The sequence below is a fragment of the Oncorhynchus mykiss genome, chromosome 4, assembly GCF_013265735.2.
Source record: "Oncorhynchus mykiss isolate Arlee chromosome 4, USDA_OmykA_1.1, whole genome shotgun sequence".
Taxonomy (NCBI): Eukaryota; Metazoa; Chordata; class Actinopteri; order Salmoniformes; family Salmonidae; genus Oncorhynchus; species Oncorhynchus mykiss.
In genome coordinates this window covers 36054091-36075000 of record NC_048568.1, presented here as the reverse complement: position 1 = coordinate 36075000, position 20910 = coordinate 36054091, and the positions used below count along the sequence as shown (strand labels likewise).

The following is a 20910-nucleotide window of genomic DNA, read 5'->3' as shown; positions in this document are numbered from 1 at the left end:
CCACAGCATTGTTTAATACTCATTCCTGATTGGCTAGAAGGGCTTCTAGAAAGTTGTTAAAGGTATTTATGCCACAGCATTGTTTAATACTCATTCCTGATTGGCTAGAAGGGCATTCTAGAAAGTTGTTAAAGGCGTTTGAAAGACATATACTGTACGTGAAGAACAGCTTCTCTTAGGAAATAGTTTAATACTACAGTGAGGTTAGTATCTCCTTGAAAACACACAGTGGCTATAATTTAACACAAACCAGGTAAAATAGCTGTCTTTAGAAAAACAGAATTGTATCCTTCCATGTACAGGCAGCTTTACATAAAGCTTGATGTCCCGTTCATGTAACAGTTGGTAGTCAGTTTGGGCTGAGCAGGTATTTGACAGATTTGAAGGGTTAACTAATGAGCTGTCTTAAACTGTTTGCTGTGACAAAAAGAGAAGACTGTGTGTCCCTGCCAACTACACCTCTTTGTCCTTGCCATACATACACACACACACACACACACACACACACACACACACACACACACACACACACACAATCGTATGTCTTTGCACAAACCCAAGGGCAGGCTCAAACACACACACATACATATACACACACACACACCAACACACACACTCAGTCAGTATAGCCAAATACGTTTTCCGTCACCACAGCAACAGCATACTTTTATGTCAACTGCAACCTACTTCCTATGGAGATATGTATACAAGACAAACTCGGTGCAGCAGTAGTCAAGACCCAGATGACAGAGTAACTTAAGGGCAGGCACACACACACACAAGCGCACATGCAAACACAAGCACACAAGCACACACACACACACACACACACACACACACACACACACACACACACACACACACACACACACACACACACACACATGCAGGCACAGCACACTTCGTCTAAAACAAATGTTGTCTCATGTAGAATTAGTCTGTCTGAACTATTTCATAGAGAAACTAATGAAACTAAAGTGCAATCTCCCCTGATCAAAAGCTACAGCTTGTATACACATTAGCCTTCTACTTCCCCATGGGGAGATTATATGATGTTGTTTGTCATAAATGTTCTTACCACTTTTAGTATTAATTGGGCAAGGGAATGATTTTCTTGATAAATAGCTAAACTGCTCCTGAAATAGGAGAATGATTAGTTAGTATTATAATATATAATTATTAGTTCAATGTTTAAAAGCCTTTAGAAGGGACCATGTAAGATTGAAATGAAAACCGAAAAGGCTGTTCCCTCCAGAAAACTCTAAACTTCAGAATTTCAACTTTCAAGCCAAGATTATAAAGTATTGATAAAGCAATTCCTTGTACATTTGTATACAAAATACAATACAAATACAATACAAATACAAATAGTATTTGACTGAAAAACACTTTTGAAATGTGTTCAATCACCTCAAACAAACTATACTCCAGAGCCCAGAAGACAAATGGAGCTAGAGAGAGAAGGGGGAAAGGGAGAGAAAGAGAGAGAGAGAGAGAGAGAGAGAGAGGGGGAGAGAGAGAGAGAGAGAGAGGGAGAGAGAGAGAGAGAGAGAGAGAGCGAGAGAGAGGGGGAGAGAGAGAGAGAAGGGGGAAAGGGAGAGAGAGAGAGAGAGAGAGAGAGAGAGAGAGAGAGAGAGAGAAGAGGGAAAGGGAAAGAGAGAGAGAGAGAGAGAGAGAGAGAGGGGAGCGTGTGTGTTGTGTGTGTCTGTGTGTCTTCTCCTCCTTACCTGACTCCTGTCCTTGTCCACCTTCTTGAAACACTTATTGAGCGACAGATTATGGCGCACCGAGTTCTTCCAGCCTGTAGGGGCGCTAGCAAAATAGGGGAAATGCTCCAGGATCCAACCATAGATATCTTTCACCGGCAGCCTCTTGGATGGCGCATCCTCTATTGCCATGAAGATTAGGCAGCTGAAGGAATACGGGGGCTTCCTATTGGCTCCCGTGGCCATGTCGTAGGAAGAGGAGTCACATGGATCGGGGGAGGGGGAGGAGGAGGAAGGGGAGAGGGGGGGTATGGGGTGACCATCAGGATCTTGCAGGGGGGAGACGGAGCGGAGCCCCGAGTGAGAGAAGCTGTTGAGAAGGTTGGTGCTCTCGTGGAGCCAGGAGAGGCTGGTGAGCTCCTCGTCCTCGGCCTTGGAGAAGGAGGCCGACAGGGACAAGGACAGGTCTGTTGCCTCCGCCTCCCTGTAGAAAGGACTCAGACCCTGGGTGGCTACTAATCCGTTGTTCTGGCTCCTGGCCTTCTTACTGGGCGGCATAGTGGGTCCCATTCAATCCTGGGCTCTCTCCTGGAGGGGGAAGAGAGGAGGAGATCATATTGGGTAACTACGAATCAAGTCATGTATGCAACTCTTATGTTTCTACAGTGGTTTTTGAGACACAGTTAAGTTCCTACTGCGATCTCCAGGAATGGTTGCTGCAACAATCACACCAACCACTGAAGATAAATGAGAGTTAGAATGCATTTAGTTAACTGCAGATGAATTGATAGAACAGTATCTACATTGACTGCATGGTAAATGCCTATATCCTGTGTTAGTTGACGTCTTCTGTTGGTATGGTGATGCCAATATGGGAACATGCAGAACTCAGTCAAAGGGTGAGTTATCAGCATATGCTCATCACACACACACACACACACACACACACACACACACACACACACACACACACACACACACACACACACACACACACACACACACACACACACACACACACACACACACACACACACACACACACACACACACACACACACACACTAGGATAGGATTAATCCCAACAGCAACATGTACAGTTCCCCAGTAGCACAGTGGTCTGGGACACTACATCTCAGTGCAAGAGGTATCGCTGCAGTCCCTGGTTCGGCATCACATCTGGCCATGATTGGGTGTACCATAGGGCTGCGTACAATTTGCCAGGGTAGGTCGTCATTGTAAATAAGATTTTGTTCTAAACTGACTAGTTAAATGGTTAATAAAATACGAGCCAAAGTGGTAATCCCCTGATCTGTCTCTTAAGTCTAAATGATTGACAGAGAGCTGCCCCCCCCCCCCCCCCCATGCAACATTGTCATGTTTCCATGGCTCCCAGCCCAGAGCTGCTGTGAAAATGGCAAGAGAACAACAGCTCTGTATCTGTCAAACACACAGAAGCTGCTCTTCCTCCCTGCTCTGATCATTCTAAATATATATCTACGTCCTGAACTGACAGTATCCCTGGGACTCAACAGCAGTTACCTGTCATGTTGTTACACCAATATTGACATTGACTGTAATGAATTTAAATTGGCCCCAGCACCTCTTAGCTGAATGGCAGATATCCCTACTAATGAAAAGCCTCTGGAAATAGAATGTGGATAAACAAGGCAAGCAAGGGGTTAAGATATTAAGCGTTGTGACAGGCTCGTCAAGGTGTGGCTCACAGAGATTCTAGAGAATGTTACTAGTGTGACAGGCTCGTCAATGTGTGGCTCACAGAGATTCTAGAGAATGTTACTGGTGTGACATGCTCGTCAAGGTGTGGCTCAGAGAGATTCTAGGGAACGTTACTGGTGTGACAAGCTCGTCAAGGTGTGGCTCAGAGATATTCTAGAGAACGTTACTGGTGTGACAGGCTCGTCAAGGTGTGGCTCAGAGATATTCTAGGGAACGTTACTGGTGTGACAGGCTCGTCAAGGTGTGGCTCAGAGAGATTCTAGAGAATGTTACTGGTGTGACAGGCTCATCAAGGTGTGGCTCAGAGAGATTCTAAGGAATGTTGCTGGTGTGACAGGCTCGTCAAGGTGTGGCTCAGAGAGATTCTAGAGAACGTTACTGGTGTGACAGGCTCGTCAAGGTGTGGCTCAGAGAGATTCTAGAGAACGTTACTGGTGTGACAGGCTCGTCAAGGTGTGGCTCAGAGAGATTCTAGAGAACGTTACTGGTGTGACAGGCTCGTCAAGGTGTGGCTCAGAGAGATTCTAGAGAACGTTACTGGTGTGACAGTGTTCCCAGTTGGACGTTGTTGAGGTGTCGGTTGTCAAGGGGAGCAGAAGAGAACGTTTTATGTTGCCATGGCGGAAGGCAAGGCACCAGGCAGAGCCACGAAACATTATGTCTGACAGTAAAGTCATCTAATTTTACTGTTGCTATGACAACAAACTCCTTCCATTTAGGGCCTGTGTTATGAGTGACTGTGAGCCATGGCGAGGCGTTGTGAGCAGTGTATCTAGTGTTCTCCTCAAGCTCTAAATAAACTCTTCTACAATGTTTTACACAACCCCCCCGATGACAGAACAAGTTCAGACTTGATTTTGATGAGGAGCTGGAGGGGGGTGCATGAGGAGGTGGAGGGGGGTGCATGAGGAGGTGGAGGGAGTGCATGAGGAGGTGGAGGGGGGTGCATGAGGAGGTGGAGGGTGGTGCATGAGGAGGTGGAGGGGGGTGCATGAGGAGCTGGTGGGGGGTGCATGAGGAGGTGGAGGGGGTGCATGAGGAGGTGGAGGGGGGTGCATGAGGAGGTGGAGGGGGGTGCATGAGGAGGTGGAGGGTGGTGCATGAGGAGGTGGAGGGGGGTGCATGAGGAGGTGGAGGGGGGTGCATGAGGAGGTGGAGGGTGGTGCATGAGGAGGTGGAGGGGGGTGCATGAGGAGCTGGAGGGGGGTGCATGAGGAGCTGGAGGGGGGTGCATGAGGAGGTGGAGGGGGGTGCATGAGGAGGTGGAGGGGGGTGCATGAGGAGGTGGCGGGGGGTGCATGAGGAGGTGGAGGGGGTGCATGAGGAGGGGGAGGGGGGTGCATGAGGAGGTGGGTGGGTGGGTGAGGGTGAGGGCACAGGGGTTCCCAAACGTTTTTGTTCCACGAACCCATTTTGATATCTGAAAATTCTTGTGACACCACCCGTGTGAAATCTTTTAAAATGAACAGCCAATGTTTACTTTTTTACTTGGGACTATGGCCGTCAAAAGAGAAAAATTGTAACAGTATTTCTGATTGTCTTCTCAACTCAACATCACATACTTGTAATATGGGGCAGTCAATTGCAAAAAGAGTCATAATCTCTCTTATCTCACCGCCACTAATGAGATGGGTGTGCATGAAGCATGCCGCGTCTGAGCTTCTCAAAGTCAGCGAGCGTGGTCGACAGTGGGCGTGGTCGACAGTGGGCGTGGTCGACAGTGGGCGTGGTCGACAGTGGGCGTGGTCGACAGTGGGCGTGGCCGACAGCGGGCATGGTCGACAGTGCACAGCTCATCTCTGCTGTCACATCTAACCTGGATGGATCTTTAGTTTTAATGCAGACACTGAATCCAGCTTCACATAGATTTGAGCTGGTAAAGAGAACATGAGTTTTATGGTGCTTTCAAGACGAGGTCAAAGATGAGTTCAAATCATGAAGTCAATGATCTTTCAGAAAGTCAGAGCCCCTGTTTCTCTTATTTAACTAGGCAAGTCAGTTAAGAACAAATTCTTATTTACAGTGATGTCATAGAAACAGTGGGTTAACTACATTGATGAGGGGCAGAACGACAGATTTGTTTAACCTTGGCAGCTCAGGGATTTGATCTAGCAACTTTTCAGTTACTGGCCCAACGCTCTAACCACTTGGCTATCTGCCTTCCAAGATGGACTTCTGAATTGAATGACCATTCAAAACGATTTTTCCCAGTCAGAGTTTGTTTCTTTCCGAGTTCCCAGTTATCTTGAGTGCACTGAAGTTGGGATGTCTGAGATCTCCAAGTTCCCAGTTGTTTTGAACACGGCATTGATTCTGGAACCAAAACTTCTCCGTAGTGACCCATGAATGTGTTGTCTGCAGCATCACATGACAGCTGTTTGATTTCACTTACATGCATGTCAACTGAGCCAGGATCACAGTCAGACAGATTGGGAAGTTGATCTTAAACACAGGAGGCAACTCATAATAACGGCCAGATGCAAATGGAATGGCATCAAACACCTGGAAACCATGTGTATGATGTATTTGATATCATTCCACTGATTCTGATCCAGTCATTACCACAAGCCCGTTCTCCCCATTTAAGGTTCCATCAACCTCCTGTGTTGTCCCAAAGTGCTCTTTCAGGCGTTGGAAGTGAGAAGTCATCACTTGTGTGGGACACTTACTGATACTGTTTTCTGTTCTTTTCATTTCATAACATCCATTTTACATACATTGTAAATAACAACAGTTCCTCTTTCCAATACCCCCCCCCCCCCCCACACACACACACACATAACCACCAGGCCTCGGTGTGAAATTGAACTTTGTCATGCTCTGATCCCATATCTCCACATAGTTTTGATGTAGTTTATAATTGAAGTTACCTGTTACCTGCAGTATATCTCCGGGTTCTGTGCTCAGCTCTTTTGCTGCCAGTTGCTCTCCGTGTATCATACAATGGCAAAGGTAGACATATTCATAACTAGAGTGCAGAGGCCTGCCCGCCGCCCGGCTGTGGATTGAGCACACCATTCGATCCCATATGGAATCGGTTTTTTCGGCAATATAGCCAAAAAGCACACTGAACATTCAATATGACGCTTCATGCTCAGGAATCGTGAGACAGAACAATGTCCTTGTGAATAGCATCCCGCAACATGTATAGCGAACAAAATTCAATGTAAGGGCATCTCGGGCCTCACAGCTACCGTCCATTTGGAGAGCATAAGCAGGGGAGTATTTGAGTCGTTCAGTCAGAGCATAAATTCATTATTTAGCAGTGTTATCTGACAAAGGTATTGATGTGATTTTCTGTGCCTCTGCCTTCCCACACATTGTTTTCAACATTTCAATTGCGGCCGGTATTATCAAAGTCTCTGTAATAGTGTGGTTTCACAGCGTAGCGGGCCTAGCCATTCACCGTGGAAATGATTCAAGTGCAGCCTCTTCCCACTATCTAAGGGCACTTTCTCGTTCAATTTTACACTTTAGATTTTAATCATTTTCATTCAGAGTTTTAAGGTTACAATGATTGTGAGATACAAAGACAATGTTCAAATATATATTTTTTGTATATACAGTTGAAGTCGGAAGTTTACATTAACTCGTTTTTCAACCACTTCACAAATTTCTTGTTAGCAAACTATAGTTTTAGAAAGTCGGTTAGGACATCTACTCAGAGCATGACAAACGTCATTTTTACAACGATTGTTTACAGATTATTTCACTTATAAATCACTGTATCACAATTCCAGTGGGCCAGAAGTTTACATACACTAAGTTGACTGTGCCGTTAAACAGCTTGGAAGATTTCTGAAAATTATGTCATGGCTTTAGAAGTTTCTGATAGGCTAATTGACATCATTTGAGTCAATTGGAGGTGTACATGTGGATCAATTTCAAGGCCTACCTTCAAACTCAGTGCCTCTTTGCTTGACATCATGGGAAAATCAAAAGAAATCAGCCAAGAACTCAGAAAAAAAATTGTCGACCACAAGCCTGGTTCATCCTTGGGAGCAATTTCCAGATGCCTGAATGTACGACGTTCATCTGTACGAACAATATTACGGAAGTATAAACACCATTGGATCACGCAGCCATCATACCTCTCAGGAAGGAGAAGCGTTCTGTCTCCTAGAGATGAATGTACTTTGGTGTGAAATGAGAAAATCAATCCCAGAACAACAGAACAACAGCAAAGGACCTTGTGAAGATGCTGGAGGAAACTGATACAAAAGTATCTATATCCACAGTAAATCGAGCCCTATATCGACATAATCTGAAATGCACATGGGGACAAAGATCATCATTTTTGGAGAAATGTCCTCTGGTCTGATGAAACAAAAATAGATTTGTTTGGCCATAATGACCATCATGTTTGGATGAAAAATGGGGAGGCTTGCAAGCCGAAGAACACTTTCCCAACCGTGAAGCACGGGGGTGACAGAATCATGTTGTAGGGGTGCTTTGCTGCAGGAGGGACTGGTGCACATCACAAAATAGATGGCATCATGAAGCAGGAAAATTATGTGGATGTATTGAAACAACATCTCAAGACATCAGTCAGGAATTTAAAGCTTGGTAGCAAATGGGTCTTCCAAATGGACAATAACCCCAAGCATACTTCCAAAGTAATGGCTAAAGGGCAACAAATTCAATGTATTGGAGTGGCCATCACAAAGCCCTGATCTCAATCCTATAGAAAATGTGTGGATAGACCTGAAAAAGCATGCACGTGTCAGCGATTGGGTGCAGAGTGAAAGCGAAGTCAGGCGCAGGACACAGGTATAGAGTAATCCAACTGAGTTTACTCAAAGAATAAAGCAAAATTCCAAATAGGAAAATACAACACAACTCTAACACAACCACTAACGACATGAACAATCATGGACAGAACAGAAATGTATGTCCAGATGGTTAAATAGGGAATGTAATGAGGGAATGTAAAAGGCTGGAAGGCTACCCGAAACATTTGACCCAAGTTGGGGCGGCAGGGTAGCCTAGTGGTTAGAGTGTTGGACTAGTAACCGGAAGGTTGCCCTGACCTGACAAGGTACAGATCTCTTGTTCTGCCCCTGAACAGGCCGTCATTGAAAATAAGAATTTGTTCTTAACTGACTTGCCTGGTAAAATAAAAAAGTTAAACAATTTAAAGGCAATGCTACCAAATACTAATTGAGTGTATGTAAACTTCTGACCCACTGGGAATGTGATGAAAGGAATGAAAGTTGACAAATTCTGACATTTCCCATTCTTAAAATAAAGTGGTGATCTTAACTGACCTAAAACAGCACATTTTTACTAGGATTAAATGTCAGGAATAGTGGAAAACTGAGTTTACATGTATTTGGCTAAGGTGTATGTAAACTTCCGACTTCAACTATATGTACACAGTATATGCTTTTTTTGAATTTTGGAAATTCTCCCATGACTCCATTTTCATATCAGATGACCCCATGTGTGGGGTCCGCTATTCTAGCAGCTTGAAAGACAGACAGACAGACAGACAGACAGACAGCATTCAGTATTCACAACCTAAACCTCCTTTCTCTATTATGTGAGACACGTGGACCAAGTGTTTACAAGGGTGAAGAGGTTAATGAACTCCTCAGAGAGACAGTCTATTTACAGGGTGTTAAACTGACTTCAGGTCAGTAATGTTCACATGATTAATAGGGTCTAATGGAGAAAACATTCATAACTACAGACCTTAGAGTCTTTACAAAATATTTAGTGAATCAGCCAATGAAAGAAGAATAGAATGAAGGGACAGTAGGTCTATAGGTCACCCAACTGGGCACACACTTGTTGAATCAATGATGTTTCCAAGTCATTTTAATGAAATTACATTGAACCAACATGGCATAGACAGACGTTGAATAGACGGTTGTGCCCAGTGAGACTGGTCAAACACTTTGTACACTATGTAGGGAATAGGATATCGCACGGGATGCAACCAATGAATATAATAGTAGGAGACATGAGATGTCAACATAACTAAATACAGTAGCAGGTTAGGAGATATTACTCTGAGGAGGGGATGGGAGTTGTATTGCTGTCTGGCTGATGGTTGTGATAAACCCAGGACTGGGGATCCACTGAGGCAAAACTAATCTGGAGGTCTGATGACAATAAGAACAACCTTTATCATTCTCTACACACCACTGAGTCGAGAGAGAGAGAGAGAGAGAGAGAGAACGAGCGAGGGCGAGAGAGAGAAGGAGAGAGGACCAGAGAGCGAGAGAGCGAGAGAGACGGATTGAGAAAATAATAACCTCCTGTATGTCAACATTGGTGTAGGAAAGGTTGTGGTTTTCTCCAGCTTCAGTCCATGAAATCAGTTTCAGTTTCCATTTCCTGTGTTCCCTTGACGACAAATATCAGGGCTCCACGGGGCACACATGTGAGGCTGAGTTGACCAGTGGCACGGGATAGTCCAGTGTGTGTGTGCGTGCGTGCGTGTGTGTACATGTGTTTGTGCCTCTTTGTGCCTCTAGCCCTGCCACAGAGCATAGGGAGATATGAGATGGAGGTCAGGGGTCATGGTGTCTCTCAGAGGGCTGTCGACCCTGTGGCAATATTCTCCTCAGAGCTGCCCAGCAACACACAAACACGCACACACACACACCAAAGACTCGAAACACCAGAAACACAAACACACACACCAAAGACCTGAAACATCAGCAACACACACACCAGAGACCACAGACCAGAGACAGAGAGCAGTTCTTCATCTCAGTAGTAACTTAATAAACAGAAAAACACCTAATGTACACCAGAGACCACAGGCATCACAGGGGGCTGCTGAGAGGAGAGCAGCTCATAATAATGTCCAGAACTGAGCAAATGGAAAGGCATCAAACACCTGGAAACTATGTGTTGATGTTTTTGATATCATTCCTCTGATTCCACTCCAGTCAGTACCACGAGCCCCTCCTCCCCAATTAAGGTGCCACCAACCTCCTGTGACAGACACCAAAGACCACAGACACCAGAGACAGAGAGACAGAGATAGAGCGGGAGAGAGACAAAGACAGAGAGAGAGAGAGAGAAAGAGATGTAGATCGAGAGAGAGAGAGACACACAGACAGACACAGAGATAGAGACAGAAAAAGAGACAGAGACGGACACAGAGCAGAGACAGAGACAGAGAGAAAGAGAGAGAGAGAAACACACAGACAGAGACAGAGAGAGAGAGAGAGAGAGAGAAACACACAGACAGACACAGAGACAGACAGAGACAGAAAAAGAGAGACACAGAACAGAGACAGAGAGAGAGAGAGAGAGAGAGAGAGAGAGAGAGAGAGAGAGAGAGAGAGAGAAACACGCAGAGACAGAGACAGAGAGAAAGCAAGAGACAACAAAGTCATAAGAAAAAAAAAGATAATTACTTGACATTTTGGAAAGAATTTACAAAAAAACTGAGGCCCTAAACAGAGAGAACACAGTGACGGAATACCTGACCTCTGTGACTGACCCAAACTTAAGGAAAGCTTTGACTATGTACAGACTCAGTGAGCATAGCCTTGCTATTGAGAAACATGGCTTTCAAGAGAAGACAGGCTATGTGAACACTGCCCACAAAATGAGGTGGAAACTGAGCTGCACTTCCTAACCTCCTGCCCAATGTATGACCATATTAGAGAGACATATTTCCCTCAGATTACACAGATCCACAAAGAATTAGAAAACAAATCCAATTTTGATAAACTCCCATATCTACTGGGTGAAATACCACAGTTTGCCATCACAGCAGCAAGATTTGTGACCTGTTGCCACAAGAAAAGAACAAACAGCATTGTAAATATAACACATATTTGTGTTTATTTATTTACCCTTTTGAACTTTAGCACAACATTACAACACCGTATATAGACATAATAAGACATTTAAAATGTCTTTATTCTTTTGGATCTTTTGTGGGTGTAATGTATATTTTAAATTGTTTATTTCACTTCAGTTTATTATCTACTTAATTCCTTTGGCAATTTTAACATATTTACCCATGCCAATAAAGTCATTTGAGATTGAATTTGGCTCCCAAGTGGTGCAGTGGTCTAAAAACACTGTGTCTTAGTGCTAAAGGCATCACTACATTCCTTGGTTCAAATCCAGGCTGTATCACAACTGGCTGTGATTTGGAGTCCCATAGGGCGGTGTAGGCCAATATTGGAAATAAGAATATGGACTTTAGTTAAACTAAAAATTGAATAGAGAAAGAGCAGAATGATTCTGAGAACTGGGTCATACGGCCCTTCAACTTAATGTTTTCAGACTGTACCATACAAACACACACATAATGCATGCCTGCCTGCAAACACATAAACGCATCTTCCAGACATTTCTTCCATTTTGACAGTGAGTTCCCTCCTGGCACTCTGTGGCCTTACAATGCTGACGAGTGTTCAAGTATCAGACTACATTTGATGCATGGCCAATTCAGGAAGTATATTCATTGTGCAAAGCACTCATTGTCCAAATTTCAACCGGAGAGTAGATTGAAGATGAATTAGCGTAACTTTAAGAGTGGTGGGTGAAGACAGAGAGAGTGAACTGGATGGGTTTTATGTGATTGAGAGCTTTAAAGTGGGAACGCATTGAGCACTGTGTCCTGTATCTAGACAGTAAGGTCTCTTTTCTCCCTCTCTCGGTCTCTCTCCCACTTATTAAACAGCAGCACAGGCCCTCAGCCATTGGCCAACAGTATGTCCCCGAGACTAAACACCATGGCAACATCCACTGAAAAGGCCGGAAACTTGTTCCAAGGTCCCACCCATTTTGGGTCCCTCTGCTCCTCCCAGCATGTTTGGTTGAGAAAGTGTATAGAAATCAAAAAGTCTATATATCTCTCTCTCTTTATCTCTCTCTCTTTATAACTCTCTCGCTCTGTAACGAGTGCACTGAGAGTCAGGAAGCAAGTTCAGGGAGTGTTATAATAAAATTAAAATAACATAAGACAAAACAAGAAACACTAACAAGAAACACTAACAAGAAACACTAACAAGAAACACTAACAAAACACAGACCAGAAACAATGACGCCTGGGGAAGGAACCAAAGGGAGTGATATACAGTTGAACTCAGAAGTTTACATACACCTTAGCCAAATACATTTAACTCAGATTTTCACAATTCCTGACATTTAATCCTAGTAAAAATTCCCTGTCTTAGGTCCGTTAGGATCACAACTTTATTTTAAGAATGTGAAATGTCAGAATAATAGTAGAGAGAATGATTTATTTCAGTTCTCATATCTTTCATTATATTCCTAGTGGGTCAGAAGTTTACATACACTCAATTCGTATTTGGTAGCGTTGCCTTTAAATTGTTTAACTTGGGTCAAACGTTTCAGGTAGCCTTCCACAAATTTCCCACAATAAGTTGGGTGAATTTTGGCCCATTCCTCCTGACAGAGCTGGTGTAACTGAGTCAGGTTTGTAGGCCTCCTTGCTCGCACACACTTTTTCAGTTCTGCCCACAAATCTTCTATAGGATTGAGGTCAGGGCTTTGTGATGGCCACTCCAGTACCTTGACTTTGTTGTCCTTAAACCATTTTGCCACAACTTTGGAGGTAAGCTTGGGGTCATTGTCCATTTGGAAGACCCATTTGCAACCAAGCTTTAACTTCCTGACTGATGTCTTGAGATGTTTCTTCAATATATCCAGATCATTTTCCACCTCATGATGCCATCTATTTTGTGAAGTGCACCAGTCCCTCCTGCAGCAAAGCACCCACACAACATGATGCTGCCACATGATGCTTCACGGTTGGGATGGTGTTCTTCGGCTTGCAAGCATCCTCCTTTTTCATCCAAACATAACGATGGTCATTATGGCCAAACAGTTCTATTTTTGTTTCATCAGACCAGAGGATATTTCTCCCAAAAGTACGATCTTCGTCCCAATGTGCAGTTGCAAACCGTAGTCTGGCTTTTTCATGGCGGTTTTGGAGCAGTGGCCTCTTCCTTGCTGAGCAGCCTTTCAGGTTATGTCGATATAGGACTCGATTTACTGTGGATGTAGATACTTTTGTACCTGTTTCCTCCAGCATCTTCACAAGGTCCTTTGCTGTTGTTCTGGGATTGGTTTGCACTTTTCACACCAAAGAATGCTTCTCCTTCCTGAGAGGTATGACAGCTGCGTGGTCCCATGGTCTTTATACTTGCGTAATATTGTTTGTACAGATGAATGTGGTACCTTCAGGCATTTGGAAATTGTTCACAAGAATGAACCAGACTACAATTTTTTATTCTGAGGTCTTTGCTGATTTCTTTTGATTTTCTCCTGATGCCAAGCAAAGAGACACTGAGTTTGAAGGTAGGCCTTGAAATACATCCACAGGTACACCTCCAATTGACTCAGCCTATCAGAAACTTCTAAAGCCATGACATCATTTTCTGGAATTTTCCAAGCTATTTAAAGAAACAGTCAACTTTGTGTATGTAATCTTCTGACCCACTGGAATTGTGATACAGTGAATTATGAGTGAAATAATTTGTCTGTAAACAATTGTTGGAAAAATGACTTGTGTCATGCACAAAGTAGATGTCCTAACCGACTTACCAAAACTATAGTTTGTTAACAAGACATTTGTGGACTGGTTGAAAAACAAGTTTTAATGACTCCAACCTCAGTGTATGTAAACTTCCGACTGCATATAGGGAAGATAATCAGGGAAGTGATGGAGACTAGGTGAGTCTGGTGACGCGCAGGTGCGCGTAACGATGGTGACAGGTGTGTGCTATAACGAGCTGCCTGGTGACCTAGAGGCCGAGAGGGAGCACATATGACACTGTCTGTATATCTCCCCCTCTGTCTCTCCCTCTCTTTATATCTCTCTCCCTCTCTTTATATCTCTCTCCCTCTCTTTATCTCTCTCTCCCTCTGTTTATATCTCTCTCCCTCTCTTTACATCTCCCTCTCTTTATATCTCTCTCCCTCTCTTTACATCTCCCTCTCTTTATGTCTCTCTCCCTCTCTTTATATCTCTATCCCTCTCTTTACATCTCCCTCTCTTTATATCTCTCTCCCTCTCTTTATCTCTCCCTCTCTTTATATATCTCTCCATCTCTTTATATCTCTCTCCCTCTCTTTACATCTCCCTCTCTTTATCTCTCTCTCCCTCTCTTTATATCTCCCTCTCTTTATATCTCTCTCCCTCTCTTTACATCTCTCTCCCTCTCTTTATATCTCTCTCCCTCTCTTTACATCTCCCTATCTTTATATCTCTCTCCCTCTCCTTATATCTCTCTCTCCCTCTCTTTATCTCTCTCTCCCTCTCTTTATATCTCTCTCCCTCTCTTTATCTCTCTCCCTCTCTGTATATCTCCATCTCTTTATATCTCTCTCCCTCTCTTTATATCTCTCTCCCTCTCTTTATCTCTCTCTCCCTCTCTTTATATCTCTCTCCCTCTCTTTATCTCTCTCCCTCTCTTTATATTTCCATCTCTTTATATCTCTCTCCCTCTCTTTATATCTCTCTCCCTCTCTTTATATCTCTCTCCCTCTCTTTATATCTCTCTCCCTCTCTTTATATCTCTCTCCCTCTCTTTATATCTCTCTCCCTCTCATTATATCTCTCTCCCTCTCTTTACATCTCAATCTCTTTTTATCGCTCTCCCTCTCCTTATATCTCTCTCCCTCTTTATATATCTCTCTCCCTCTCTTTATATCTCCCTCTCTTTACATCTCCCTCTCTTTATCCCTCCCTCTCTTTATATCTCCCTCTCTTTATATCTTCCTCTCTTTATATCTCTCTCCCTCTCTTTATATCTCTCTCCCTCTCCTTATATCTCTCTCCCTCTCTTCATATCTCTCTCCCTCTCTTTATCCCTCCCTCTCTTTATATCTCTCTCCCTCTCTTTACATCTCAATCTCTTTTTATCGCTCTCCCTCTCCTTATATCTCTCTCCCTCTTTATATATCTCTCTCCCTCTCTTTATATCTCTCTCCCTCTCCTTATATCTCTCTCCCTCTTTATATCTCCCTCTCTTTATATCTTCCTCTCTTTATATCTCTCTCCCTCTCTTTATATCTCTCTCCCTCTCCTTATATCTCTCTCCCTCTCTTCATATCTCTCTCCCTCTCTTTATCCCTCCCTCTCTTTATATCTCTCTCCCTCTCTTTACATCTCAATCTCTTTTTATCGCTCTCCCTCTCCTTATATCTCTCTCCCTCTCTTTATATCTCTCTCCCTCTCTTTATATCTCTCTCCCTCTCTTTACATCTCAATCTCTTTTTATCGCTCTCCCTCTCCTTATATCTCTCTCCCTCTTTATATATCTCTCTCCCTCTCTTTATATCTCCCTCTCTTTACATCTCCCTCTCTTTATCCCTCCCTCTCTTTATATCTCCCTCTCTTTATATCTTCCTCTCTTTATATCTCTCTCCCTCTCTTTATATCTCTCTCCCTCTCCTTATATCTCTCTCCCTCTCTTCATATCTCTCTCCCTCTCTTTATCCCTCCCTCTCTTTATATCTCTCTCCCTCTCTTTACATCTCAATCTCTTTTTATCGCTCTCCCTCTCCTTATATCTCTCTCCCTCTTTATATATCTCTCTCCCTCTCTTTATATCTCTCTCCCTCTCCTTATATCTCTCTCCCTCTTTATATCTCCCTCTCTTTATATCTTCCTCTCTTTATATCTCTCTCCCTCTCTTTATATCTCTCTCCCTCTCCTTATATCTCTCTCCCTCTCTTCATATCTCTCTCCCTCTCTTTATCCCTCCCTCTCTTTATATCTCTCTCCCTCTCTTTACATCTCAATCTCTTTTTATCGCTCTCCCTCTCCTTATATCTCTCTCCCTCTTTATATCTCTCTCTCCCTCTCTTTATCCCTCCCTCTCTTTATATCTCTCTCCCTCTCTTTATATCTCTCCCTCTCTTTATCCCTCCCTCTCTTTATATCTCTCCCTCTCTTTATATCTCCCTCTCTTTATCCCTCCCTCTCTTTATATCTCTCTCCCTCTCTTTATATCTCTCCCTCTCTTTATATCTCCCTCTCTTTATATCTCCCTCTCTTTATATCTCCCTCCCTCTGTTTATATATCTCTCCCTCTCTTTATATCTCTCTCCCTCTCATTATATCTATCTCCCTCTCTTTACATCTCCCTCTCTTTATATCTCCCTCCCTCTCTTTATATATCTCTCCCTCTCTTTATATCTCTCCCTCTCTTTATATCTCCCTCTCTTTATATCTCCCTCTCTTTATATCTCCCCCCCTCTGTTTATATATCTCTCCCTCTCTTTATATCTCTCTCCCTCTCTTTATATCTCTCTCTCTTTATATCTCATTTTCTTTATATCTCCCTCCCTCTGTTTATATCTCTCTCCCTCTCTTTATATCTCCCTCTCTTTATATCTCTCTCCCTCTCTTTATCTCTCTCCCTCTCTTTATATCTATCTCCCTCTCTTTACATCTCCCTCTCTTTATCTCTCTCTCTCTCTCTTTCTCTTTATATCTCTCTCCCTCTCTTTATATTTCTCTCCCTCTCTTTATCTCTCTCTCCCTCTCTTTATCTCTCTCCCTCTCCCTCTTCATATCTCTGTCTCTTATTCCTTTCCTCTCGCACCCTTCTCTCTTTTTCTCTCCTCTCTCCCTCGCTCCTCTCTCTCTCTAATCACCAGCGAGCGAGGGGAAAATATCCTTGGGTCATTAGCAGCATTTCAAAGTCACAGTGTCCTCCAGCATATGCTGTTTGACAGGCCCTGCCAAAAGAATTAGAGTGAGGAATGATGGTGCCATTATTAGATGTGGAGCTCAGGGAAGAGTGCTTGATCCAAGGGATGGTGGGTTTGAGAGAAGGAGAGGAGAGTATTTAGTATTTAATAGGATCCCCATTAGTTCCTACCAAGGCAGCAGCTACTCTTCCTGGGGTGCAAACAGGTATAAAACAATTCCATCACAAAATGTACAATAATATAATATTACAATGTGTGTGTGTGTGTGTGTGTGTGTGTGTGTGTGTGTGTGTGTGTGTGTGTGTGTGTGTGTGTGTGTGTGTGTGTAGTGTGTGTGTGTGTGTAGAGTGTGTGTGTGTAGTGTGTGTGTGTGTGTGTAGAGTGTGTGTGTGTGTAGTGTATGTGTGTGTTTAGTGTGTGTGTGTGTGTGTGTAGTGTGTGTGTGTGTGTAGAGTGTGTGTGTGTGTGTAGTGTGTGTGTGTGTAGTGTGTGTGTGTATAGTGTGTGTATGTAGTGTGTGTGTGTAGAGTGTGTGTGCAGTGTGTGTGTGTAGAGTGTGTGTGTAGTGCGTGTGTGTAGAGTGTGTGTGTGTAAAGTGTGTGTGTAGAGTGTGTGTGTAGAGTGTGTGTATGTAGAGTGTGTGTGTAGAGTGTGTGTGTAGAGTGCGTGTGTAGAGTGTGTGTGTGTAGAGTGTGTGTGTGTAGAGTGTGTGTGTGTAGAGTGTGTGTGTGTAGAGTGTGTGTGTGTAGAGTGTGTGTGTAGAGTGTGTGTGTAGAGTGTGTGTGTAGAGAGTGTGTGTGTAGAGTGTGTGTGTGTAGAGTGTGTGTGTGTGTGTGTGTGTGTAGAGTGTATGTGTGTGTGTAGAGTGTGTGTGTAGAGTGTGTATGTAGAGTGTGTGTGTAGAGTGTGTCTGTAGAGTGTGTGTGTGTAGTGTGTGTGTGTAGAGTGTGTGTGTAGAGTGTATGTGTGTAGAGTGTGTGTGTAGAGTGCGTATGTAGGGTGCGTGTGTAGAGTGCGTATGTAGAGTGCGTATGTAGAGTGCGTATGTAGAGTGCGTGTGTAGAGTGCATATGTAGAGTGCGTATGTAGAGTGCGTGTGTAGAGTGCGTGTGTAGAGTGCGTGTGTAGAGTGCGTGTGTAGAGTGCGTGTGTAGTGTGCGTATGTAGAGTGCGTATGTAGAGTGCGTATGTAGAGTGCGTGTGTAGAGTGCGTATGTAGAGTGCGTGTGTAGAGTGTGTGTGTGTATGCAGGTGTCTCTTCGCAGTCCGCGTTATGCCGTGAGGGATTGTTTTATCTAGGTTTTTTTTAAATCAGATTTTACTGCTCACTTGATTTACTTGATGAGGAAGAGAGTTCCATGTAGTCATGGCTCTATTTGGTACTGTGTGTTTCCCAGAGTCTGTTCTGGACTTGTGAAGAGCAGCCAGGTCATCTGTGATACAAGTCATTATTCGACATCCAGCCATGTATGAGGACGTCGGGAGATGACATGGAAAGTGGCCACTAGGGGGCAACAGTGAACACAATTACATTGACGTAGGTTTTGGTTTTCCAAAGGACGTTGGGGACAGTGCATCTGCTTCTGATTTCAAAGGTTGCATGTATAAATCCATTGATACTAAGTTGTTTTTTATATTTCTTGTTTTAAGACTATCCCAAACCATCAACCTTAACCATTTGGAGTTAATGCCTAACCTTAAGAGTTCATAGTTACTGCCTAAACTTAAGCCTAACCTTAAACATTCAGAGTTAATGCATAAATTTAACCTTACTTACTTGAAGTTTGCGACAACATCGAAGTTTGACGTCTGAGAAACATGGATGAACGTCTAATTCTGACTTGAGACTGTGAGACCTGGTAGGTGAAGAGTCCCCTGGTGGCATGTCTTGTGGGGTTTGTATGGGTGTCTGAGCTGTGTGTTAACTGTTGGAACAGTTTGTGCTTTCAACACATCAATACCTCTCACAAAGACAAGAAATGACACGATCAATCACTCCTCTACTTTGAGACACGAGATATTGACATGCATTTTCTGGATATTAGCCCTCTGTGTACATTTAAGGGCCAGCCGGCACTCCATTAATTCCACGTGGTTACAGGGTTAATTCTGCATGGTTACAGGGTTAATTCTGCATGGTTACAGGGTTAAATGTAGATATTCATTCCAAGTAGTTAGGGCTATGGTTTTGGGAAGGCTTAAAACAAAAACAAAATTTTTCAAGTGCTTTTTCCATGAACTATCATCAACTACTCTCCCTGCTTGCTAGAGAAGTGTGAATGACTCTGGCAGAGCAGCTTACTCCACCTCTGAGTGTCGTGTTTGTTTGTTTTTGGTGAGCACTGACAAAGGCATATACAGTGCCTTGCGAAAGTATTCGGCCCCCTTGAACTTTGCGACCTTTTGCCACATTTCAGGCTTCAAACATAAAGATATAAAACTGTATTTTTTTGTGAAGAATCAACAACAAGTGGGACACAATCATGAAGTGGAACGACATTTATTGGATATTTCAAACTTTTTTAACAAATCAAAAACTGAAAAATTGGGCGTGTAAAATTATTCAGCCCCTTTACTTTCAGTGCAGCAAACTCTCTCCAGAAGTTCAGTGAGGATCTCTGAATGATCCAATGTTGACGTAAATGACTAATGATGATAAATACAATCCACCTGTGTGTAATCAAGTCTCCGTATAAATGCACCTGCACTGTGATAGTCTCAGAGGTCCTTTAAAAGGGCAGAGAGAATCATGAAGAACAAGAAACACACCAGGCAGGTCCGAGATACTGTTGTGAAGAAGTTTAAAGCCGGATTTGGATACAAAAAGATTTCCCAAGCTTTAAACATCCCAAGGAGCACTGTGCAAGCGATAATATTGAAATGGAAGGAGTATCAGACCACTGCAAATCTACCAAGACCTGGCCGTCCCTCTAAACTTTCAGCTCATACAAGGAGAAGACTGATCAGAGATGCAGCCAAGAGGCCCATGATCACTCTGGATGAACTGCAGAGATCTACAGCTGAGGTGGGAGACTCTGTCCATAGGACAACAATCAGTCGTATATTGCACAAATCTGGCCTTTATGGAAGAGTGGCAAGAAGAAAGCCATTTCTTAAAGATATCCATAAAAAGTGTTGTTTAAAGTTTGCCACAAGCCACCTGGGAGACACACCAAACATGTGGAAGAAGGTGCTCTGGTCAGATGAAACCAAAATTGAACTTTTTGGCAACAATGCAAAACGTTATGTTTGGCGTAAAAGCAACACAGCTGAACACACCATCCCCACTGTCAAACATGGTGGTGGCAGCATCATGGTTTGGGCCTGCTTTTCTTCAGCAGGGACAGGGAAGATGGTTAAAATTGATGGGAAGATGGATGGAGCCAAATACAGGACCATTCTGGAAGAAAACCTGATGGAGTCTGCAAAAGACCTGACACTGGGATGGAGATTTGTCTTCCAACAAGACAATGATCCAAAACATAAAGCAAAATCTACAATGGAATGGTTCAAAAATAAACATATCCAGGTGTTAGAATGGCCAAGTCAAAGTCCAGACCTGAATCCAATCGAGAATCTGTGGAAAGAACTGAAAAAGGCTGTTCACAAATGCTCTCCATCCAACCTCACTGAGCTCGAGCTGTTTTGCAAGGAGGAATGGGAAAAAATTTCAGTCTCTCAATGTGCAAAACTGATAGAGACATACCCCAAGCGACTTACAGCTGTAATCGCAGCAAAAGGTGGCGCTACAAAGTATTAACTTAAGGGGGCTGAATAATTTTGCACGCCCAATTTTTCA

The 20910-nt window shown here is 43.4% G+C and overlaps 1 protein-coding gene across 1 annotated transcript in view; it reads right to left on the bottom strand.

The window, feature by feature from the left end:
- The window catches only part of LOC110522562 (forkhead box protein N3), an 84267-nt gene that overhangs the window by 48362 nt on the left and 14995 nt on the right, over nucleotides 1-20910 (bottom strand). The window contains exon 2 of the mRNA XM_021601019.2: nucleotides 1728-2294. Within this exon, the coding sequence (XP_021456694.2) occupies nucleotides 1728-2276 (549 nt within the window). The 5' untranslated portion in view covers nucleotides 2277-2294. The remainder of the gene's footprint in view (nucleotides 1-1727; nucleotides 2295-20910) is intronic.